Source organism: Lissotriton vulgaris, chromosome 3_1 (assembly GCF_964263255.1).
Source record: "Lissotriton vulgaris chromosome 3_1, aLisVul1.2, whole genome shotgun sequence".
In the NCBI taxonomy this organism is placed as follows: Eukaryota; Metazoa; Chordata; class Amphibia; order Caudata; family Salamandridae; genus Lissotriton; species Lissotriton vulgaris.
The window spans coordinates 511,903,463-511,929,451 of NC_141689.1; the positions used below are offsets into that span (position 1 = coordinate 511,903,463).

At 44.7% G+C, this 25,989-nt stretch overlaps 1 protein-coding gene across 2 annotated transcripts in view; it reads right to left on the reverse strand.

The window, feature by feature from the left end:
* Window positions 1–25,989, reverse strand: part of IQGAP2 (IQ motif containing GTPase activating protein 2) — a 1,114,959-nt gene that overhangs the window by 238,049 nt on the left and 850,921 nt on the right. For both annotated transcript variants that reach the window (XM_086960756.1, XM_086960757.1), the window contains 2 exons: window positions 17,693–17,835; window positions 3,479–3,649 (listed from right to left, as the gene is read on the reverse strand). In XM_086960756.1, coding sequence (XP_086816882.1) covers window positions 3,479–3,649; window positions 17,693–17,835 — 314 coding nt within the window. The remainder of the gene's footprint in view (window positions 1–3,478; window positions 3,650–17,692; window positions 17,836–25,989) is intronic.

Consider the following 25,989-nt stretch of genomic DNA (forward strand, 5'->3'; position numbering starts at 1 on the left):
AACTGTTTGTCAACGCACAAAAAGACAAAATTCACTGGTAAAATGGTGATTGTAAAAATGAATTGGACATAAGTGAAACCAAACCTGAAAGTACAATTGACATATGTGGAGTTGGAATCGACATCATCGCTGATTCAGGTTCAAGTTGTACAGTGATAAACAAAGATATTTGGAAGAGTAAATTGACTATGACACAAGGGAATGAATTAGATGAAGCTGACACATCCCCTAAGACATACACAGGAGAAAACATTAACTTAATAGGTTGTAGAGAAGCAAAGTTGAGCTATATGAAGAGAAGTACATGGAGTATAGTTTATATTTCAGAAGAAGGACCCTCGGTACTGGGGTGGGAAGAACAGAAGAAATGTAAAATAATGATAGATCCCAACCGTACTGAACCTTTGAATGGGCTGGCTCAAAACAACAACAAACTCAGTACAAGCTCCAAGATGTTGAGTGAGAGAAAGCCATTGTCCACGACCAAAAGTGGATGGACAAAGGCTGCAACGAGTAAAGAATGGAAAAATGAAGCAGCCATTGACAAATTCAAAATAAGACAAAATGCATCCATGAGTTATGATGTTGAGGACAATATTAGTGAAGGAGTTCTGGTAGATAAAAGTGAACCGGCCTATGAAGGAACATGTATGGTTTCTCAGTCCACGGTGCTAGTGGAGGACCTTTGTAAATCTACCTGCCACAAAGATGAGGAAGTGTGGCACTCTACTGCACTGATTAAGTCAAAACCCATCACAAGAAAGAATGATGCTGATGACAGTGACCAGGAAGAAGATTATGGTCAGTGTCTGGTGGAGTCTAGGCGTAACATGCTAGGAGAGTACTATGACTGGTTATATAATGTAGAGCCAGGGAATGAAGGTAAAGAGGCTCACAAACACGTACTATGTCCTCACCCCAAAGCTCAGTTAAGGAAAAACAAAAGGTTGGTGGAACGCTGGAGAGAATGTGAGTTAAGAGACACAGAGGACACAACCACATTCTCTAGTGGAACTCACTTGATGAAATTGGAAGGACAGGTCTTTGTGGATGCATGTATTGAAGGAGTGAGAGTTGTTGGAAAAGAAAGTACAAGTGACACTGGTATCGAGTACAACAAGAGAATTGACGTCAGACCTATCACCGAGGGTGACAACGTGAGGGACACCCGTTGTATGAGTAAGCGTAGGCGTAGACGCAGAACATTATGGTCCTGGAAATATCCCAAGAAGAAGGATTCTAAAGCCGTGGTCACTCACCTGGATGGAGAAGTCAGTACAAGTAATAGCAGACAGGAGCACAATACCAAAAGGGATTGCCAAGGTGGAGTGAACGATGAGGAATCAGAGAAAAGGAACAGGAAGGCACTCAAACCAGCACTATGCCCACACCATGTGGCAAACATAGGAATTGACTAGACGCATACTGGACTTGCGGGACAGCATAAGACCTGTGGACCAAAAGACTCAGCGAGCCCTCACGGAAGTTCACCATTCACGTTGGGGATTTAACTGAACTGTGTGTGGGCCTGCACGGAACATTGGCAAGTTAAACGATGTAGTGTCAGACGATGAGGAAATGACACACTCAAACACCTACAATGTTCCCACCCTGAAACTTCCATGCAAAGAGATGTGAGTTGATGGTGATAGAACCAAGTTGGACGCTGTCCCACTTTCAGAAACACGATTCACACTTTCTCCCACCTGCCACTGACTCAGCTGACTGTCAATCACTCAGACCAGCTTCTGGGGGTCACTCCACGCACTCCGATCACCTATCGGAGCTGTATGGGGACTCCCACTCTGCCTCTGAAGCCTAGTTTGGCGGTCACTGCTTCAGCGGTAGGTTTGACAGAACCCACATGGAATCCCATTCTGACACAGAGAGTGTTCCTCATGCCCTTGTTACCAAAGGAACATCAGGGAGAGCCGTCCGCAATCCCAAATGTTATCAAGGCCTTGTTTTGACTAATGTTGACAGATATATGTATCACCAAAGTTTTCTCTTTGCAGAGTATTCCTCATGCCCGTGTTTCCAAGGGAACACCAGGGTGTCCACCCACAACTCCAAATGTATTTAGACCTGGTTTGTGACTAATGTTTACTAGTTCACTTATCTCCAAAGTTCTCTTTGCCACACGTTGTGCCTACCTGTCAAAACCCTCAAGAGAGGAAGATGTGTTGTAACCTAGTTCTGGTTTCCCCCTGCAACCCTAGGCAAGTGGTGCCTACCAGCTCTCCTGCGCGAGAGCATCCATTGTTCCCTGCCCCCCTGATTGGTTCCCCAACATTCCGCACTGTCCTGGTTCCGTTCCCTTGCCCCCAACTGCCATAATGATTCTGACTAACTGACCTACGCACTGCCTTAAGGTGTGGGGCTGATTTAATAAAACTTCTACATCTTTATCTTACCTTGACTCTGACCTTAATTGCAACACACATGTAGTTTCTATACCATACACTGACTATGAGCTCGAAAATGGAGGGACACTCAGAACATAGTAAAAGAAGTGATGTAACTTCAACATTAATGAGAACTTTAAAGATGTTACACTTCTTTTTGATATTTTGAGTTTCCTTACCTTATTAAATTTACTTACATAAAAGATTATTTTTAGGCACAATCATTAATTTTTCATACATACATTTTTCATAACTATACTTTTTTTTTCTAACATGACAGTTCCTTTCTAATATTATAGAAATATAGTCCACCGTAGTGGGCTATACTGGTCAGCTTGATTATTTTAGCCCATAGCTAGAGGTGAGGGCCTATAACAAGGGAGCAGGCCATTAATGGTCTTATAGTGCACAACAGTATAAAGCTATTAGAACATTCCGTCCCAGGAAGGCTGAATTTCCTAATTAAAAAAAAAGCAGCCTCCTGGGAGACGCAGGAGGTCTGTAACCTCTCGCACCTTTGAAGCTTGAGCTCCTTTCACAACTCTTGTGTGTTTGCACTCAACAGCTGCTAGAGTGCACACATGACAGGAGCTGTAACACAAGCAAGCAGTCAACCTCTGATTATCCAGGGGCTCTGCCAAACTGTTTTCTTCATTTGGCAAAGTCGAGGGAGACAGGCACTGAGAAGAATTCCCCTCTCCCTCATGCTGAGGCTCCAGTGGCACTGAGGGCGACGGTTCGCTGTGTATGCTTGTCCACAGTGTCTGCCTATGCCACTCCCCTGTGCAATCCACATAGACTGTGAGGGGGCAGGGAGAGGGAGTCTTAGTGTGTTATGTGTTAGGACCTGGAAGGTTGACAGCAGTGGGCTTATATCAGTGTCTATAGCTTGCTGCTGCTTTTTTGTCCTCAATAGATTCATTTTAAAGTTATGTTTCCTACAGTCAATGATATACAGCCTTACACATTTTATGTGCAGAAGAAACAGGAAATTCCTGTTACGCCTTGACAGAAAGTGACCGGAACATTACAACACCATGCATACCTCAAGTTATGGCTAAACATGTTCCTACCTGTAGTTTGATAGCAGAGGGCTCCTGTTTTTGGAGGTATGCCTTCCTTTCGTTGTAGGCTTTTCGGATGAGGTAACCCCGAATGCTAGCTTGCAACATTACAATAAGGTTTTCGTTGGCAAACCATAGCTGTTCACGGTCGTGATTGGCTGTAGCCTGACCAACAATACTCTGGTGAAAAGGAAACAATATTCAGTTTATAGAAAAAGCGACAAATCATACACTGAAAGAGCTGAGTGATGCAGACTGCATGAACATAATTTGAGAATATATGATCGAATACTGCATCATTTATTTTTACATTTTGAGCGACACTGTTCACCTACAAAAGTATATCTATCACATTAAGAGTACAAAATCTTCTAGGAACTACTGAAACACTCGCCGCTGACATCTGCTTTGGATCTGCAGGGTTAGAGATGTATAATAACACCTGCATTTTGCCTTCTGTCTACCACCATGAACCAGTTAGTTAAAAACAGAACCCCCAACAAAACAACATCTTCCATTTTGCTCTCAAAACAATACACAAATACAGAAACAAGTCTACATGAACAAATACATTAATTATTAAATACTGTATTTAATTCACAAACAAAAACTTGCAAAACTTTAAATTTTAATGGGTAAGTTGAAACTTTCAAAACGTAGGTTTATTTAAAAAAGAAGAAGCGATGTGGGGGATCTAATTTTTTTTTCTTTTTTGCTCTATATGTATGCTTTCTTTTTGTTGGCATGTACCATTGCTTTCAAATTTCCGCATAACTTCACACCCTTCTAGTGAAGACTTTCAAAAAACTGCATCCAATGGCGTTTTAACCCCTTCGCTGCAAGGTCTGAGCTAAGCCTTTTTTTTGGCTATTTGTGGTAGTTTGTGCTTAGGCCCCTGTAACATTGTTACCACATAAGGTATCCATGCCAAAAAAACACCCCTGTACCCCAAAACCCAAACCCTGCCCTAAAACCTAAAAACACCCCTGTACCCCAAAACCCAAACCCTGCCCTAAAACCTAAAAACACCCCTGTACCCCAAAACCCAAACACTGCCCTAAAACCTAAAAACACCCCTGTACCCCAAAACCCAAACCCTGCCCTAAAACCTAAAAACACCCCTGTACCCCAAAACCCAAACCCTGCCCTAAAACCTAAAAACACCCCTGTACCCCAAAACCCAAACCCTGCCCTAAAACCTAAAAACACCCCTGTACCCCAAAACCCAAACACTGCCCTAAAACCTAAAAACACCCCTGTACCCCAAAACCCAAACCCTGCCCTAAAACCTAAAAACACCCCTGTACCCCAAAACCCAAACCCTGCCCTAAAACCTAAAAACACCCCTATACCCCAAAACCCAAACCCAGCCCTAAAACCTAAAAACACCCCTGTACCCCAAAACCCAAACCCTGCCCTAAAACCTAAAAACACCCCTGTACCCCAAAACCCAAATCCTGCCCTAAAACCTAAAAACACCCCTGTACCCCAAAACCCAAAACACTGCCCTAAAACCTAAAAACACCCCTGTACCCCAAAACCCAAACACTGCCCTAAAACCTAAAAACACCCCTGTACCCCAAAACCCAAACACTGCCCTAAAACCTAAAAATACCCAAACACCCCAAAACATATACATCAGTACCCCAAAACATATACTCCTATACTCATACTTATTTTAAAAAATACTTAAATTAATATATTTAATTTATAATATTTAAAAACGAAATAAATATTTTTAAATAATTAATAATAATTAAATCAATTATAAAATATTAAATAAAATAAAAAAAAAATTAAATACTTACCAATACTTACGATGTAATGCCATGCGTTGTAATAGCATCTGCTATGTAATGCCATGCGTTGTAATGGCATGCATTGTAATGGTATTTGCGATGTAAAAATCGCGTTGTAACGGAACGCGTTGTAAAAGATGCGTTGTAGCGGTAACACACCGGCCCACAACGCAACATGGACACACCACATTTTTACTGTGAAAAGTGGCCCTTTTATTGCAAAGTGCCTAGCAGTAGATTTTGAACCTTAGCTTTGCCGGCACCTATGGGTAACCTAGCAAACCTATACATTTTTGAAAACTAGACACCCAGTGGATTCCAGGATGGGGTGACTGGTCTGCCTCTCACCAGGTTCTGTTAACCAGAATCCCTTGCAAACCTCAAACTTTGTCCAAAAAAACACATTTTCCTCACATTTCTGTGGTGGAAAGTTCTGGAATCTGCATGGAACCACAAAATTCCACCCACCCTGCATTCCCCAAAGTTTTCCTATAAAAATGGCACCTCACTTGTGTGGGTAGGCCTAGACACACCACATTTTTACAGTGAAAACTGACCCTTTTTTTGCAAAGTGCCGAGCTTTAAATTTTGAACCCTATATCTGCCAGCACAGAGGGAAACCTAGCAAACCTATGCATTTTTCTAAAAGTAGACACCAGGGGTATCCAGTATAGGGTGACTTGTCTGGCTCTCACCAGGTTATGTTACCCAGAATCCCTTGCAAACCTCAAACGTAGTCAAAAAACATTTTCCTCACAGTTCTGAAGTGAAAAATTCTGGAATCTGCAGGGATGCACACAATTCCACCCACCCCACATTCCCCAAAGTATTCAGAGATAAATGGTACCTCACTTGTTTGGGTAGGCCCAGTGACCGAAACAGCTCAAAACGCAACGTGGACAAACCACACTTTTACAGTGAAAACAGCCGTTTTTTGCAAAGTGCCTAGCTGTAGATTTTGAACTCTAGCTCTGCCGGCAACCTAGGGAAACCTAGCAAACCTATAGATAATTTTTTAAACTAGACACCCAGGGGAATCTAGGATGGGGTGACATGTTTGGCTCTCACCAGGGTCTGTTACCCAGAATCCCCTGCAACCCTCAAATTTAGCTGAAAGAAAAATCACATTTTCCTCAATTTCCTGTGTGGGAATGTTGTGGGATCACTGGGCTGACACAAATTTCCTACCACCTAGCGTTACCCCAGGTCTCCCAATAAAAATGGTACCTCACTTTTGTGGGTAGGCATAGTGGCTGCAACAGGAAATGGCCTAAATCATACTGTGTAGACTACCTGGTTTTGCAAGGGGGCACCTGGTTTTTTGGCACTGGGCTCGCGGCCATCTAGGAAAACCTACCAAACCCACACATTCCTGAAAACTAGACACCATGGGGAGTCCAGTGAGGTATGGCTTGAATGGATCCCCTAATGTTTTCTTACCCAGAATCTCCTGCAAACCTCAAGTTTTAGCTATAAAAATCACTTTTTTCCCACACATTTTTGTGTGGGAATACGGTACCGGCACAAATTTCCTACCACCTAGCGTTCCCCTTGAACTCCCGATTTAAATAATACCTCACTTATGTGGCTGTCCAATGCAGAATCGGCTAAAAACGTATTTTTTAAAAAAATGTAGCGCTTAGAATTCTCAGTGCTATACTTTTAATCTGTAAGTTGTTGGCTCTTCCCAGTCACAGGCCTTAGGCCCACCAACACAAGTGAGATATCATTTTACTCAGGAGAACAAGGGGAACGTTGGGTTGTAGGACAGTTGTGCCGGCACAGTGATCCCACTCAAAAATGTATGGAAAATGTGGGGGGTTTTCCAGCTAAATTTGAGGTTTGCAGGGAACCCAGGGTTGTGAAACTGAGGATCCACGCAAGCCATACCTCACTGGACTCCCCAGGGTCTCTAGTTTTCATAAATGTTGATACCACTTGGTAGGTTTCCCTAGATGGCCGCGAAGCCCGGGACCAAAAACTCATGTGAACCCCCTTGCAAAAGCAGATCGTTTTGTGATTGGAAATTTTGATGTCTCCACAAAACGTTTTGGGCCCTTGCCTGTCACTGGTACTTGACCCACTCACAAGAGTGAGGTACCATTTTCATCAGGAGACATGGGGGAACGCTAGGTGGTAGGAAATTTTTGTCAGTCCGGTGATCCTACAACTTTTCCACAGAGAAATGTGAGGAAAACGTTGAATTTTCTCAGCAAAATGGAAGGTTTGCATGTGATTCTGGGCAGGGAAACTATGGGGGATCCACGCAAGGCATACAGCCCTGGACTCCCCCAGGTCTCTAGTTTTCATAAATGTTTGGGTATGGTAGGTTTCCCTAGTTGGCTGCCGACCCTGGGACCAAAAGCGGAGTTGGCCCCATTGAATCTGAAAATGACCTGCTTTTGCAAGGGCTGTCACATGGATCCCCCAACGTTTCCCTAACCAGAATCCACTGCAAACTCAAATGTTGCTGAAAAAATCACGTTTTTCTCAGATTTCTGTGTGGAGAAGTTGTGGGATCACCGGGCTGACACGATTTTCCTACCACCCAGCATTCCCCCAGGTCTCCCGATACAAATGGCACCTCACTCGTGTGGGTGGGTCAAGTGCCCACGACAGACAAGGGCCCAAAACCTAGTGTGGAGACTTGAAAATTACTTATAATAAAACTATCTGGTTTTGCGGGGGTACCTGAGTTTTTGGGCCCTGGCACGCGGCCATCTACTGAAACCTATAAACCCACACATTTCTGAAAACTAGACACCATCAGGAGGCCAGTGAGGAATGGCTTGCATGGACCTCCAACGTTTCCCTACCCAGAATCCCCTGCACACCTCCAATTTAGCTAAAAGAAATTACTTTTTCCATACATTTTTGCGTGGGATCACCTTCCCGGCACAAATGTCCTACCACCCAGCATTCCCCTTGCTCTCCTGAGTAAAATGATACCTCTCTTGTGTGGGTGGACCAAATGCCTGTGACTGGGAAGAACCAAAAACATAGGTATTAGAATTCTAAGCGAATTCTAAGCACTACATTAAAAAAAAAAAAAAAACATTTTTAGCAGACTCATTGGACAGCCACACAAGTGAGGTCTGATTTTACTCGGTAGAGACTAGGTAAAGTTCCCTTTCCAATGATACCTCTCCTGACTTTCTACGTGCTCTGGGGGCTGAGATAGCCCCCTGAGTACGTATAAAGTAAAACGGAAATGAGCCTATTAGCTAATTTTAGTTTCGGTTCCTGTGCAATGAGGTCAGCGCGACATGATGTGCGCTGATCTTCATTGCCCCTAAACAACAGACAGCCTCTGGAGATGGGGAAGCTGTTCCCCATCTCCCGAGGCTGTGGGGGGAGGGAGGGAAGGCACAGAGGGATTTCCAATTGTCATGTGCGAGGATGGCCAGGAGCCATCCTGCGCACACGAGCACTGTGGTGCAGGATGGCTCTCGGCCGTCCTGCGTAAGGAAGGGGTAAAGGAGAGAAAACAGAGGAACAACAATAAATATACAGAAAATGATAGGCTAGTACAGAATTCTACAATTAGCACATCAGGATCTTTCTTCGAAGCAAAATGCAAAGTATGGAGCCATGGATAAAAAAAAGACAATGTATGGTCTCGGTATTCTGTACTGCTTTCTTATCCTGTGGCATACAGTTGAGGTGACTACAGTCTTGGGCATGAAGGGGACTGACTGTTCGTTAGCAAGCATAGCCCCAAGGGTGTAGCTTCGTGGTGGGGGGGTGATGATGGTCAGATTTCACCAGGAATGTTTACGTTCACACATACAATTTGGAAGTTCCTCAAACTATTGGTTATTTCACAAAACATTTTCTCTCTTAGAACGCATTTCAATCCGGATTTCTCTTCCTTTCCATTGCCCCTTAGGTCCCTCTCATGCACCCTGCTTGTCGTATAATGTATTGAAACTTTATATGCAAGTATGATTGATGGAAGGTCTGAGGCTCACCTGCCCCCGCCCCCCATCTTACTGACCAAGCTACGCTCCTGTATAGCCCATAACTCCCCTATTACACGACCTCTCCTTGTGCAAGAGCATTCTTTACCTACACGCTGCCTTTGCAGTACGAAACTTGGAAAGCCCCCTTGTAAGGGGGCAATGCAAAACAGACCACATACAACACGGGGGAGAAACCAATAAGCTTCCACTTAGGGGCGGCAGATGAGAAAACCGCTTGGCAAAAAGCCCTACGTGAGCCAGATGTGGGAGAGAGCCTTTGCAGGCGGTGTTCCTTCAGGCGTAGCACACACATATGTGATGAAACATCGATACATAATTGTTTCAATGGAAAAACTGAGTAATGACTAGAACAATCAAAAAGGCAGGGTTGCAGAAAGCATATCGTGTCCATCAGTAAAAGGAAAGAACTCTGAGACAGAGGTAAGCATGTATTAGGGCCGCAGGGGCCACACTCAGTTCTAATTACTTTTTTGAGTAAGTGCTTTAGAAAAGTACACATTGCAGTGAAATGAATCACCCAAGGACAATGGAGATGCTTTGGTAAAATGCAATGCTTGTAAGAAATATTTATTACGAATCTGACTTTACCAATGAATTGAGCTTGTAATACATATTTTAAAAAGCCCAAGAATCAACTCTGTAGCTGTGTCCTATGTGGATATAGCAATATTTGATTTAATATTGTATTCCAATACTTTACTATGGAATAGACAACCCCTGAAACCGTGAAAATAGCATTTGGGCCTTTTCAAAGTAAGGGCATGTTTAACACTAAACTTCTACATGTTCTACTGTTAAATATGATGCATGCTTCCTGATGGGCAGGAAGGCCTTCTTAGAGTTGACTTATTAGCATTCATAAGGAGGGTTTAGGCCCGTCAAAAGAGGGTATTTTGACTGATTGCGTTTTCAGTTAAAACATGTCCAGGGAAGCTATACATGGCACGCCTGCAGTCATGTTTGCATTGGCATTGCAGTGGGGGCCGAATAGGTTCAGCAGGCTCTGATGACATTTAACTTACGGGCCCAGGGTACCTTTTGGGTATCATATACTAGGGCCTTATAGGTACGTTAAGTATGACAATTTGGTGAATGTCAATTTGATCATGTTGAACGAGGAAGCACAGACACTTTATCACTAGTTAGCCTGGGTAATATGCACAGGCTTCTACAGCGGACAAACAAAGACAAGGCAGAAATCTGGGAGTACACCACTCAAAAGATGGTAATTTCCAACAGATGCCATTTGGTCACAGGTGACACCTACATGCAACAATTTAAAACAGGTCTACCAGAGCAAGTATTACAACAGGGGTGGGCGTCAGTAATCAGTGCACAGAATATGGCAAGAACTCTCAAATTTTGTTAGAGCCAGCAATATACCATGAGTTGGCACAATGAAGCCGCAACATGCACGTAATTTGACAAGAAGTTCCATCATTTTCTCAAAAATAGTGATATGCCTACTGGGTAAAATACTTGTGCCATGGATGCCCAAAATATGGCAAGAATTACAACAAGTATGCCGCCTCCGGCATCACAGCAGGGATGGGCATGATCAAGACATGTATGAAGAAAACATGCAAAAATTACCACCATCTGCTCAGGGGCCATCATTACACAAGGGGTGGGTATCACCGAATGCTCTGGATGCCCACAAAATCCTGGGAACTACCACCATTCTGCGATGGACAACTTTTATCAGCTGTGGGCACAGTACAATATCATATATACACTCTCGTACACAGGCATGGATACCTGCACTCCTCACACAACCTTAGACAGGGAAATTCACACCCACACAATACTTTTTAACTCATATGTAACCTGCTCCAATGCATACCACTCGTTACATCTTTTCACAATACCCCTGGATTGTGCTGCTCTAATCACCTCCCAGTACCAAATCACTTCCATTCATGCTGCATTTATGGTACCACCCCCGTCACCCCTGGTGGGATCGACAGACCAAGGCCTGTAACTCAGCTGACAGAAGTGATACTGTCAATCACACTAAGTTTGACATGAAGATTTTCTTTGTAATATACACCGCACCTCCGGAATGCTATGGCCATGATTTCAAGTGCCATTCCTCTAGCAGAGAACTAGCCCATCAGGACTTTAAATAGCACAAACTATGCATGTCTGCTAGGTAGAACATCAACATTTGCTCTCCAGACATTCTCTCTTTTTTGACCCCAGAACTTTCCACAGAGTATCTGGAGCTGGTCAGCACTAGACGGCGGCTGCACAACTTCACACCCTTGGAGCAAAACGGAAAAAAAGTTGTGGGCTGACAGTTCAACGCCTACTAGGATGAATCACTGCTAGCCAGTGAGTGGAAGACAAAATAGCAAGGGATAAAATGGCTGCTACATTTCAAGAGCACCGAGAGGCAGTTTTATCACATAGGACATTTTATCTTAGAAGTCTGTAGAGCACGCAGTAGAAAAATAATTCAGGACACGTGAGGAAAGAGCATTATTTTTTTAGGATTGTACACAGGCAGTCCATTGAAACAATGGACTGATGACCATCACAAGTAAATCAGGAAACCAGTGTCGGAAGCTTCCATTCGGATATTAAGACTCATTTTCACCCTACACCAGACATCTAGTAAGGAGTCTGGAACTATAGTGAGCAACACACGAATGTGCCAGGACTAGTGACCTGCTCATTACCCACACAAAATCAAGAACAAAAGAAAAACAGTCTTCAACAGTGTGTAAACTGTCTCAACAAAGCACGTGGACAAAGTTCATGCTATACATGCTATGCTTCACATGCTATACTCCCAGTTCGCGTGTCATAAAGAGCCACTGACCTTCAATATTCATGCTTGATATATATTCAAGGACAGGGTATTGTATTAATATTATAAAGGTTTACAATTGAAGGATTTGCTTCCTGTACTTTTTTGTTTTGTTGCTGTTTCATACTGCTTCTGACCCTTTGTGCTTGCTCTTCTTGGCACTCTGTAGAAGGGAGTCTCTTTCCCTGTATTGTTTCCAGCAGTGATGATGCCTTCCAAGGCTCATTCTGCGTCACCAGCCTGTCCCGGCGGGTGAGACACTAACTGGGTCAATGTGTGACCGCCTGGGAACCAGAATGAATAAAGCATCGAAGACATGCCATGAACCATGCCCCAAATGCAGATCTGAAAGTCGCCTGAAGCTCCCTGCGTTTCACACTGGGACTATGTATTTATTTTGAGTTTATAAAGTGCAAACAACGCCCCAAGGGTTTCAGAGCTCTTTGCTTAAGGACTGTTACAACACATAAGCACTACAGTTTCACTACATTAGTGAAATGCAGAGAACACCTCACAGGCAATAGCGAGGAGGATCTACACCTGCTTCAAGCAGCTCATGGATAAATCTCCAAGTCACCACTTCAAAGACTAAATACAGAACTGGCAGCCAGGATTTCCTATACAACATCCAACCCAATTCGTGGATTTACTTGCAAGATTTCCCTATTTATTAACCCTTTTAATCACCGAAGAAACTCACAGTCAGTAGGAAAACAAGTTAGGATCCGCTGTAGGATCTATTCGGTGAAACAAGAGAATGTTTTGTTTCATCTTTTCCCCTAAAGGCATTAATACTAAAATCAAGCAAGAAGCACAGGTGGGTTTAGGTCTGGTGAAGAAGAACTGGAAAACACACAAAATGAAGACCAATAATGACTCAGTGGAGGCGTTCAACACAAGAGATCACAATGGACTGGATTGCAGCCGCTTTTTCAATGATACATTGTACCTTATGCCCCTTTTGATATTATTCGACAAACAACAAAGGTCTGAACAAGGGATACTCTTTTTAAGGAGATACCAGAAACAAAATACCAGAAAATAGACATTTAGGTTTAGTATCATTCCCCCCTAGATTCCAATTTACAAGCCAACACTTGGGCCTAACTACATGCCTGATTACTACAACGAAGGTACACCAAACCTATGCTAATGCACTACACTTTATATGTAACATGACACCACACACGTTCAAAGATAATTTCCAAAGCACCAAATCATGTTCTAATGTTCCATTGTATTTTCTGCAGTATTTTTCATATAAACATACCTAATTGTCTGGTAAATTCTGATATGTGTGCAGACACCTGTTAACACGCAACTGGGTTGTGAGTTATGCAGATTTGACTGCACCTAGTAAACACCAGGGGCCATATTATGGGAAACGCTGCGGAGGCACACTGGGTGTGTGCTCCCGCTTTGCCCCGGGGCACTTTGGTATTACCAAGGGGCGCATAGGCTCTTTCTGTAATATAGATAGCACTGGCACACATATAGCACCAACACATTCACTAGCGGGCGTTCCCTCATTTACATGGGGGGGTGGCCCTATGGAAATCAGGAAATCCGTTTGTCTCTGTGCCCAGCGTATTAGCCACGAGTGCAGAGGCACAGAAGCAGTCAGGAGGTGCATTGACAGCTCGCCACTTAAAAGGTGGTGCACTGTAAGTGCGCCTCGAGTTGGGAGCCCTTTGGAGGGGGTGAAGGGGGTTCTATGGACCACTCAGACATCCCCTTGCAGGCAGGTACAGTCCCCTGCAAGGGGATCTTTCTCCCCTCTTAAAAGTGCTGGCAGATTGCGGCGTGTACAGTGAAACATGTAGCAGCTGCTTCTCAGTCGCTCTGTTGTTCACTTGAATCCTCTGCCCCCAGGGCAGCACGCCTTCGCGACTGCCCTTGGGTCAGCGCATTCATTGTAATAGGGCACACTTTCCTTGTTTGTGCGTGGCGCACCTGCTTTAAGGTGCACCATGGCGCAAACAGGGAAAAGTGTGCCCAATGTGTAAAAGGGCCCATGGCTTGATAAAATCTGCATCGTCTGGATGAATTTCAGCAGGTCATACCTGCAGATATTTAACAGGGAAACAAATCCTAGGAAGTAACAGTCATGAGGGTTTTGGTGAAGAAAGCATCAAAATCCACATGGTATGTTCCACTTTGGGGGCACAACGAAGAGAATAATTGCACCAGATAAATATAAACATAATGGTGTTATATTTCATTAGATACAAATTCCTTCAATAAAATCCAAATCTGACAGTGGACCATAATATGTTAAGCTCTTAGACTTTGTGTCCTACTAGTTTAATTAGGTGAGATGTCAACAAAATAGGTTGTGAAAGCACTAACAATCTACCCTTATAATGTAGAGTTTTCAGGACAGAACTCAGTTTTTCTTTGCAGTTTTATATAGTGTGAACTCGACCTGAAGGTATTGGAGCGCTTTGCATGAGCACCTGTTACATTCCGCGAGGTCACACTAATTTTTTAGGCGCAGAGTGATAGTGATTTCCCCAGAATCTCAGGATTCTGAGCCGACGCAGAGATTCAAATCTGGTTCCCCAGTTCCAAAGTCAGCAGCTCTGGCTGTAACACCACATCCTCTCCTCGAAGAGTTTCCTCATTCAGTATCAAAAAGCATCCATCATTAGCGGAAGGAAGCAACACTTAACTTTACTTCATATGAACCCAATTATTAGACCTAGTCCGTTAATGCAAATGAAGGCTACACCAGTTTCACTGACACCTATTAAGGAAAACCACTATAATTCTGTCTCTTCTGAGAGGAGAAACATATTGCTTTTGTAACTCTTTCATTCGAATTACATGGCATTCTTGCATTGATGGGCATTATTCTACATCTTTCACCCCCGATTGGCAAATTATAGCAAAACTATGTGAGCACCTAGCACAATAAGTATTTTTTTCTGCAAAGGACAATACAACTGCATATCATGGGACTGTCCAACAGGTGGCAGACCACCATAAAGTGAGACTATGTGGAGGAAGATGATTTTTTTCATTGAGATTCTTCTGCAAACTGAGCAGTCTGTTCAACACCTACCCATGCTCAATAGGTACAGTGTTTGGCCAAAAACGTCAACGATCCGGTGAAAACATAAGTTGGCATGCCTCAACTGAAAAAAAGGTACATGGCAGCCCCACAACAATTTGTGAGCATGCCCCTCGTAAAACCCTTGTCATGCATATGCACGTAAGATGGCATTTACTCGAACCCTCCTCCCAGGTGATACACCTTCGGCCCATAAGGAGAGCAAGAAGATTGATGCTGCAGGCAAACAAGTTATACCAAAACAGAGGTGCCAGGGCTCGAATTTAATTCACAACTGCTTTTTATTTAGCAGCTATGTACCTTCTTTAAGTAGATTCCGAAGGTTCGTGTATTCATTCATACATTTCTTTTCAAATTTCGGATTGTTTACATTTTATACAAACGTCAGAGGTTTAAACATACCTTAAACAGTTGAAACAATACAAACATAAATCATACATGTGATACTTTGTGAATAATAAATAGTAACATTCATTGATAATTACACATGACTATTTCAACAATAAAGCAACTCAATGTGGTACACCTGTACTTATTTTTCTGCTAGTCCTAACGACCCAGCATACATATTTATTGGGACTAGACGCATTGGGCTTTGTAACTTTTGCTGAAATCGCCCTATATTCGTGTAGATGGATACTCCGAGCTAAACCGTCAAGGTTTAGGTTCCCTTAAAACAGCCGAACAGCCGACGCGTTTCCAAACCCTTTATTCTGTTTACAGGGTTCTTCCTCAGGGCTGAGCTGTGTACCTCTTCTCTCGAAAATGTTCGCTATCGTTTTCGGGCACGGGGCGTCTGATTATCCTTCAATGTCGCCATTGCTTGATCTATGTTTTGAAATTCTCAAAAAGGTGCGTTGTCAGTGTATGGAGATCTTTTTTGTTCAATGATGCTTAGTTTTGTGAAGAGGAAAAGTATGTGCCTCGTATGCGGCTCCACTTTGTTATATTTCCTTCGTGTTATCTTCCTATTAGGTGGGGTCTCTCTTTTAGATATACCCGAGTCTGCTTTGGTGATCTCCGTGTGGCCGCATGACTGGCGTTTGGTTTACCGCGAGTCGACTACTGTTATCAAACGTTCCTCCGCAAACAAGTGGCAATGGTAGCTGCCACAAAATGGTGCATCTCCAGCTCAACCAGCCTGCTCTCTTCTCCAGTCCACAGCAAATAATCCAATCATCACCAACTGAAAAGGCACGCAATAACTAAAGAATTCTGCCACATGCTGCTGACCAACAGAGGATTTTAATCTAGTCCAGCGCTTAAGGTTTCAACACGCCGCATACTTGGACTGCTTCTTTACAAAACACGACAATCAGATATGGAATGATATTAACTAAGTCCATCCCGGCAGATCTCTCCACCATTTCTCCCTTTCACCTACGCCTTGCTCAGCACCATAACGTTAAACAAAATAACTCACAATGGACATTGCAGTAACGTATTAACTCACTATGATCATAGCAAATCTGATAAAAAGGACTTGCAGAGCTGCTCAAAGCTGCCAGTTAACTGAAAACTGGAAACTATGTGCCTATCTCTCACAGTGCGACACCAATCGCAGTGCTAAGCACATCGCTATGTCTCATAACATAAATGCACCTTTGTGGCCTTCACTCAAGACATGGAAACACTTTTCAGACATGGAAACACTTCTCACACATGATCAAAACAAAGACAAAACCCTTCTAACCACACACCCTACATATAGTAGCCTGATACAACACAAAGACAGCGCAATACAATAAGGGATGATGGACAGAGTGCTTGAGCAAATCAAACACTCACCCCAGTCAACTGACCTGGGTTTAATCCATCACCATTCTTTAGCTCACTCCGCCACCCCAGTTCAGACATGGCCATATGCAAATCAGTCTGACCCTGTGCCTCATGGGAACAGTCCAGTCCGAACTACCGAAGCCATGTCTTCCCTGGACCGGAAACCAACATCCTGGGACTGGTTTCTGGCATTACAGCCGTCATCAGCCAGGCTAGCTTGAATCCAGTGGCAAAGTGAGCAAGGGACTCACGTTTGAGCATACCCTGCCAACTTAGGCTGAACAAAGTGATACAAAAGGGGATGATGGACGGAGTGCTTGAGCAAATCAAACACTCACCCCAGTCAACTGATGTGGGTATAATCCATCACCATTCTTTAGCTCACTCCGCCACACCAGTTCAAACATGGCCATATGCAAATCAGACTGACCCTGTGCCTCATGGGAATAGGCGTGAGTCCCTTGCTCACTTTGCCACTGGATTCAGGCTAGCCTGGCTGATGACGGCTGAAATGCCAGAAACCGGTCCCAGGATGCTTGTTTCCGGTCCAGGGAAGACATGGCTTGGGCAGTTCAGGCTGGACTGTTCCCATGAGGCACAGGGTCAGAACACAAAAAGCCGGCAGCTCTGCCTGTAACACCACATTCTTCAAAAATTGATCTAGCGAGAAACACAAATTGTTGTTTAACTCTACCTTCACTAAGACTTTATGGGAAGTGAATTATGGCATGACTAGAACTGAATCCTGTTCAATTTTTACCCACTTATAATTCCTACCTGTATTTCTTCTCTTGTTAGCCATGTATTCTTCAGTAAAATTCCTTCGGGTTCCAGCCAAGTCCCTTCCGTCGTTTCCACATTGTAATAGTAGTCATATTTATCCTTCATCTTAAGTTTGATCCATGGACCTTCATCACTGCCTAAAATTGAAAATAGCGACTTTAGAAATATACATTTTGGCAGAATAGTATGCTGGTTTCCAGTGTCAGCATGGAACTTCTGGGGTGGGAGGCTCCTTATGACTAAGAGGACATCACATTTCATTAATATGCTGGCAACATGTACCTGCACCTTACCGCCTGAGCTTACCTAAATTTGGGTGTTCACGGCCTATCTCAAATTGGATGGAACCAAAACAGATTTCAGCCTCTGAAACAATGGCATCGTCCAATACTAAACTGAAAAGTAGCTGAACAAGCACTGGTAAAACCAATTGGTCTGGTGTTTGTTGCTAGCCTTTTGGCTTTGTCAATGCTTGTTTTGTTGTGTTAGGGTTTTTGTAAAACTTTACTGTCAGAGGAGCTGCCAGGGCTTTGCCAATTTGAATGAAGAAATGGCTAAAAGCAAACATTTGGTAACAAAAAAAAGATAATTTTGCCATGTTATTCGCTGGCCTTGAAGAGAACTACTTTGTGTCCAGATGTCATTCTTGTGAAAGAGAAGAATGCCGCCACTCACAGTGGCTGACCTGACTTGTCTACTGCCCAATTCTGTAGTGCAATGTTTCCCAAACTGTGCGCCACGACCCACTGGTGTGTCGCATAGGAGATTTTTGGTGTGTAGCAAAAGTCCAAGCAATAAATAAAGATGCCCTTAAATTCTGTATTTATCTTGTCACATTTGCTGTGCTTCAAAGACCGAGGTCAACTGCCAGGCTATATATTCAGACAAACTGCTACTTAAGTTTTTTAAGGTGGGAATTGGGGATTACAAACATCTTTCCCTTTGCAGTCATAGAAAGAAAAGTAAAGTGAATTGTGTGACAACCTTGCTGGGGTACACAGAAAGTGAAAGGAAAGGCTGTAGTATGTCATTTTTTTGCAACAGACTACATTTGTAAATACCTGTAATCGAGCTGTGCACATTCAGTAGTTAAGAAAGCAAACTGCTTTCACTGATATCCATTATGAACCTTAGGAAACACAGTAGCGCTGTTTTTGTAAATGATATTACAGTTATAGGTATCCCCACATGATAAGGTGTAATTGGAATTCATTTGTGTTCTCTCATGTGTCCCTCACCGAACTACTACTGAGATTACTTCATCCAGGCACCTGTTACCACCATCTTATCTCCGCTGTTGAATATAACAACAAACACTAGAGCTATTTATGATCGCCTTTGAAGTTTGGGGTTACCTTATCGGGCTGCTACAGCCCTGATGGAACACTTTACATTCGACCCCCTGTGCATGCTCTAATGCCGTCCTGGGGTGAATTAACTTTGTTCCTGAGAATTCTTCTGTTAATTTCGATCGAGAGACTGCGTTTTCTTCACTATACAAGCGCGTTAAGTGCTAGTACACCTGGGGCCCCCGCGCAGCACTCATTTATTAGCCGGACACCCTACGGTTGCTCTAGGACAGATTCTAAGTAAGTTACGTAGTCTGACAGCTGTCTGATGGAACTATACCCTCTAATACCAGGTTGTTTACTATTCGCAAATCCAGTGGCAAATCAGTTAGGATTCTAGCTAGCCTGGCTGATGAAGGGTGTTACCCATAAACCGGTCCCAGGATGCTTGTTTCCGGTTCAGGAAAGACCTGGTTTGGCAGTTTGGGCTGGATTGTTCCCATAAGGCACAGGGTCAAGACTGATTTACATAAAGCTGGGTCTGAACTGAGGTGGCGAAGTGAGCTAAAGAACGATGATGGATTCAACCCAGATCTGTGACTGGGGGTGGGTGTCTGAAAAGTTTCAGCGCTCCGTCCGTCATCTCCTTGTGTTTTCTTTGCCTGACCTAAGTTAGCAGGGTATGCCCAGACGTAGGTCCCTTGCTCACTTTGCCACTGGATTGAAGCTAGCCGGGCTGATGAAGGCCGTTACCCAGAAACCGGTCCCAGGATGCTTGTTTCCGCTTCAGGAAAGACCTGGCTTGGCAGTTTGGGCTGGACTGTTCCCAAGTGGCAGAGGGTCAAGACTGATTTACATAAAGCTGGGTCTGAACTGAGGTGGCGAAGTGAGCTAAAGAACGATGATGGATTCAACTCAGATCTGTGACAGGGGGGAGTGTCTGAAAAGTTTCAGCGCTCCGTCCATCATCTCCTTCTGTTTGCTAGAGTCTTACCTAATGACTGACACAAAAACTTGCTCACTGACTTCCCGAGCACCAACGCTCATGCTGTAGGCTGTCCTCCATGCAACTGCTTGGTTTAAGTACCAGGTTGAAGTAACAGCCTATGCAATTACAACCCCAACATCTCAACTGTTAAGTATGTTTAGAGGCTCACTTTGTGGCATGTATCAAGTTCAAATTTCTCCATATCAATTACAAAGCCACCAACCTGAATATATTGGGCTATACAACTGGGCTTTACATACAATACATTTGTATGCATGTCCCACCAGTACTCTTGCCTTCTGCGTTTAGTAAACCTATGGCCCTTCACACTGGCACCTACTCCCTAGTTATGTGAATTGATTTTGTTGCCATCAAGACTCTGCTCTTGCTAAATAAATACTTTCATTTCCTCCCCAGTAAACACATATTTGCTGTTTAAAGGGATGTTCATTGGATAAACTGGCTAACTACATTCAGGAGAAGCTTGAGGATTGTCATCAACAAAAAATGTAAAGTTGTAAAATTGAAAGGAAGGGTATAAGCATTTACCCGCTAGTAAACATGCATTTCGACTTTATAGACTATTTGAGTAGGACACGGTTTAGGTCGAGCCTGGGCAGCGCATGCGCTGCTCTGCGAGCCATGCTGTATTGAAGTATGTACTTGAAGCCTGGCCCACTCTTCGCCCATAATTGCCATTGGCTTGTGTCATTGTCCTTCGTAAATGCTGGCTTAAAATTCTTTATTTGGCCTGTTAGTTCCTCCTTAGTGCAGCTTTGTCTTCATTTGTAACCTTCCATTGGAACTGGCCCTTTTAGCTCAGTTGTTACACAGTACGTGTTCTTTAGTCTGTAAGCACTATCTTCTTGAATGAGTTTCTTTTACTGCAGGAGGGTCTCTCAGTGCACAGTTGTGACCACCAGCTTGTTTATTTAACTCACAGCAAACTGGGAGCTCTTCAGGGGCCATGGGAGACAGAAGGGGCAACTCAGCGATGCCTTCAAGCATTTAGAATGCAATAGGTCTCGCCCTTACAAGAGTTTGAGCTATTGGCATTGTAAAAGACAATGCCTTTTATTCATGTTTTAAAAACCAAAACATGATTAAAAGGCATTGTCATTTACAATGCCAATAGCTCAAACTTGTGTAAATGCGAGACCTATTGATTTGCAGAGGCTTGTTTTACTCTTAGCAAAGGAGTTGGCAAGAGGGACCTGGTGAAATAAAAGCTCTGAAAAAGCATTCACAAAAGGGACAATTTAATAAAATACCTTTTTTGTTTAATCACCTGCAATTCGTCACTAGAGCTTTTAAATTAAATTTCTAACATTCCTATGAGAGCTTCACATCTTCAAAGAGGTATTGAGCAAGGGCTTATAAACTTCCTCAATCCCATGTGAAGTGGGCTTAAAAGGAGCAAGCCCCTTGTAGACATTCGGGGCAGGCAGGGCTGGGAGATGTACTAAGTAGTCCTGATGTAATCTGAAGTCAGTAAGCACCATGATCACAAAACAGAAATGTTGGGGGGCGGCCTGAAGTCAGTGGTACTGTTAGCAGCAGACGAGCCAGGGACTGGCAGTGGAGCGCTGAGTGAGGCGTCGCTGAGGGGAGCAGCAGCTAGAGGTGGCATCTATGGAGCCTGATACTGGGTACAGCTTTTCCCCAGATCATTATTGAGAATGAGAGTTGGGTACTGGATGAAGGAATTTGTTTGGGCCTCAACGGTTATGGTATAGAGTGAGAATTTCTCATCTTCTGGGTGAGGGATGGAATGAACTCCTGATGGCCCAGAGAAATGTAGGGGAGACCTGGGATAGATTAGACTGTCTAGTCCGGTAAGACTATTGCCATCTGTTGCACAGGAAGGGGGCTAAATGGGGGCACCTCCTAGCGTGGCTCCTTAAGAGGGAACACCCACCCTTGGTGATCCTCTCGCTGAGGCGCCAGGATGGTACTGTGGGAGGGAAGCAGGTCAGCATAAAAACCCTCTTTTGGAATCACCTAGCGAACGTCTATATTGATGTTTTCTGAGTTGCTGCTCTTGCACTTATTGGAGACTCATCAAAAGTCCAGAAGTTGTGGGGTCGTGCTGAAATCAATGCGGGGGCCAGATTATTATGATTCCCCAAGCCTGCTAGGGATCCCACTGACCCTGGCCCTTGTCCATGTTGGGGGTTGACACAGAGTATCTCTGGGGGGTGCTGAGAAGGATGAGATTGGGGCCAGTTTTTTGTCCTGGGTGTGATTACTATACACTTAGCACTTAGCATGTTCGCACCAGACAGGAGGAGTCGGAGTGCCACCACACTTAAAGGGGCAAGAGGATGCCCCTGGTCATCGCTTCTTTTTGCTATGGTGATGGAGCCTTTGGTAAGTCAGCTATGCCAGGATATGACTGCGTGGTGTATACAGGTGGGTGGCAACACTAGTGGTGTCAATTTTCTTTTAGATTCCCCTGCCCTTGTCTGTGATACGTCGAGTGGTCCTTTGCAAGATGGTGTTGCCGCCGCGATGCCTGTACATACTACAGAATGCCATGTGTTGTATCCCCAGATCCACGGTTGCTAAGCTGAATAGTCACTTGGTGTCCCTAGTGTGGGGTGGTAAGAGTAGGGTAAAGTTTGACATACTGAAGTTGGACACGGGGCTGGGAGGATTTGGGCTACTGGATCTGCAGATGTACTATTTGAGGGACTGCTGCAATACACAGAACAGTGGCACATGGACTATCCAAATGAGGAAAAGATACTGCAAGCAAGCTGGGGTGGCCCTCCCTCAACATCTCATGCAGGGGGATCATTCAGAGGGATTGCTCATTTACAGTTCAGCAAGTGAATAAGGTCTGGAAGCAGTAGGTCATACGAGTGCTGCAAAGGACTCCAAATGCTAATTACCACCTTTCAGCTGGCAGTGACCCTATAGGCAGATACAAACGATAATGACAGTGGTCCGAGAGAGGAAGCACCGTGGCTGGAGATCTGTACCTGAAAGGCACTTTCCTCACGATGGGGGAGGTGCAGGATCTGTTTCAGTTGCAGCATTGCCAGTTTTTGTAATAAGCTAAGATGGCCCGTATGGCCAGAGAGATCTGGGTTGATTTCCAAGCAGAGCCTGCAGAGTCCCGGCCGCTACAGCTTCTGTTGGATCCTGGCTCCACTATGTGTTTTATGTCTTGTATTTACAAAGCCCAGAGGGGGGTTTGCCAGGTAGACATGATGAAGGTTCGGGAAAGATGGACGGATGACCTGTCCGAGCTACTTTCAGAGGGTGTCTGGAATAAAGCCTGTGTACAGGTGAGGGAGGTGGCTAATAATGCGCAGTTCAAACTCACCCAGTTTTATCACTTACATCACACTTATTTGACACCTCAAAGGCTTCAAAGGATAAACATGTCCGGATCGGCTGTCTGCCTGCCCTAGATGTGGGATATCTCTGGCGACTTTTCTTCATATGACATGTGTGAGAAAGTGGCTCTATATATACTGGACTAGAAGGAAGTACAGTGTGTTTAGAGACCACCAACCCCAGAGGTATAACAGAGGGTAAAGTCAGAACTGACCTTACTCTCCAAAGTGGTTAGCTTGGTCAAGCAGTAAGGCAGTACCAGAGGACAGTGTAAAGCATTTGATGTACACACTCAGTCAGCAAAAGATTTCACACACTCAAGGACTGAACTCCAGGCCAATTGTTTGTATATCCAAAGATATAGTTGTTTTATTTTAAGAACCAACAGTTATAAAAATATACTTTTCTCGAGGGGAGTATTCTCATGTAAGTACTTTGCAAGGAAGCAATAAAGGTTGTGCACACAGTAGTTACAGTATAAGCAGTAAGCAACACAGTTCTGAATCACACTCTAGCATTGAGCTCAATAGGGTTTCATAGATAAGTACAGTTGATTACTTTACGGATTACTTTGGTAGTCCCAGGACTAGATCTAAGATTCAGTCCTGGGGTCTAAGCTGAAACCAGATTAGCAAACACGTTTCAGTTACTGAGCAGAATTTCAGGAATATAAAGCTGTTTTAAAAGTTCACACTTAGAAACTTTTCAAGGTAAATCTGACAATGTTATTCAATGGGAGGAAATACAGGCTGCACGTAAAGTACGACTTTTGCAATCCAGCACTAGTCTACTAGGGCCAGCACTGGGGGCTTAACTCAAAACAGGTAGGTAATTGCGTTTCAGTATTTCGTACAATTTTTAAAGAATATTTGCAGTTTTCAAAAGTAGAAATTTCATAGAAAAGCAGACAATGGGTTCCTATGGAGAAAATACAGGTTACTAGTGAACCTGCTAGGGATTAGTTTTGCGGTTCAGTACTGGGCTGAAAAAGGTACAGTACTGGCTTCTCCCCTGGTCACAGGTGAGTACTTTTGGATTCGGACTTGGGCTGATTTTATAGGAATATTTTCAGTTTTCAAAATTTGACATTTAGAAAATTTTCGAGTCAAAACGGGTCAATGTTATCCAATGGCAGGTAAGTAAATTACCAGCCTCCAGGTGAGTACTTGGTTGGTGAAGGTAAGGTTCTGGGCACAGACTCAGGGGTCCCCCAGGGTCAGGTAAGTACAGTTGGTACACCCTCAGCGGCACAGGGGCGGCCGGGTGCAGAGGTAGTTAGGCCCAATGTTAGTCAATGAGAGGCAGGGGGCCTTTGGTTGGCGACTGCTGGCTAGCAAGCCACACGGCTGTAGGAGCTGGGCTCCTGGTCACTTGCTCAGGGCAAGGGGGGGAAGTAGATTAGGCCAAAGAGGTCACAGCCAGCGGCACTCGGGCGGCTGGGTGCAGGGTGCTTTTGAGAGGTCGGGTGCTCAATGTTATCCAATGAGGATCTTGAAAAAGGGAAAAAGGATGCAGGCTCGGGGACGGAGACACTCCAGGGGCGACCAGCAGTTCGAGAGGTAAGTTGGGATCTTGGAGCACATGTAGGCACCCCAAAGGGAGGCACAGGGGGCTGGAGGCGCCGGGTTCAGGGGTGTCTTTGGGTGTCAGAAAAGCTTACCCTCGGCTGGTCGCGGTTGGGGGGGCCCTGGTTTTGAGTCTGCAGGCGTCGGCTGGTTCCTCGAGGAGGGTCTTTGGGCACTGGACTTCGGGTGCCAGTCGCCGGGGGGAGGTCCTCGTGGTCTTGGTTCGGGTTGGCCCGGCCCGGGCTCGGCTGGTGCAGAGTGGGCTGGTCCGGAGCTTCCTGGCTGGCACCAGGTGGGTTGTTGCAGCAGAGCCTCTGCTGTAGGGAGTCCCAATCTTCGAGAGGGTCAAGGCAAGCAGGTCCTCTTGGTGTCCCAAGGTTGCTGTCCGCGGAGGTCGCTGGGATTAGGCAGGAGCAGGTTCCAGGATCAACAGGCCGGTAGGGCTGGTGCCAAGTCAGTTGTTGTTGTCCTGTTAGCAGCTGTGGGGCGGGTCTTCTTCTTCTTGATCTTCTTTCTTCTTTTTGGTATCGGGATCTGAGGAAGGAAGGTTCAGGGAGCCCCTAAATACTAAATGTAGGGGGCGTTACAGGTAGGGCAAGAGCAGGGACCAATGGGTCCCTGTCCTGGAGTGATGACACCCCCTAGCCTGCTCCTCTCCTGTGGGAAGGGGGCAGGAGCCTAGCTGGGATTGGGCAGGGCTCCCCATCTGCAAGATGGCAGGAGCCCAGGGTCGTGCTTCACCTCGCCTCCTCCACCTGAGGGGTGGAGTTGGCAAAGGTTGGCACACCCTCCTTCCTGACGTAGTTTTTCCCGCCAGTCTTCCCGCCAGATTGGGGGTAGAACGGGTGGTGGGCCAGTTGCTGGGTACAGCAAATGGCCTGGAGAAGCTCTGAGGCGGTATGCCTTTGAAGCTTCCCCCTGTCCATCCTGGGGGAGGAGACATAGCACCTCGCCCAGGATGTGCATTGTTGCAGGCCCAGGAGAGCGGGGGCACTCCACCCAGTGGTCCAGCAACATGTCTGCTGTGTGGCAGCCTCTGCAGCCACTAAGCCCAGACGTGGATTGAAGGTTCAGATTTTGGAGGGCATCTCTAAGATGCCCTCT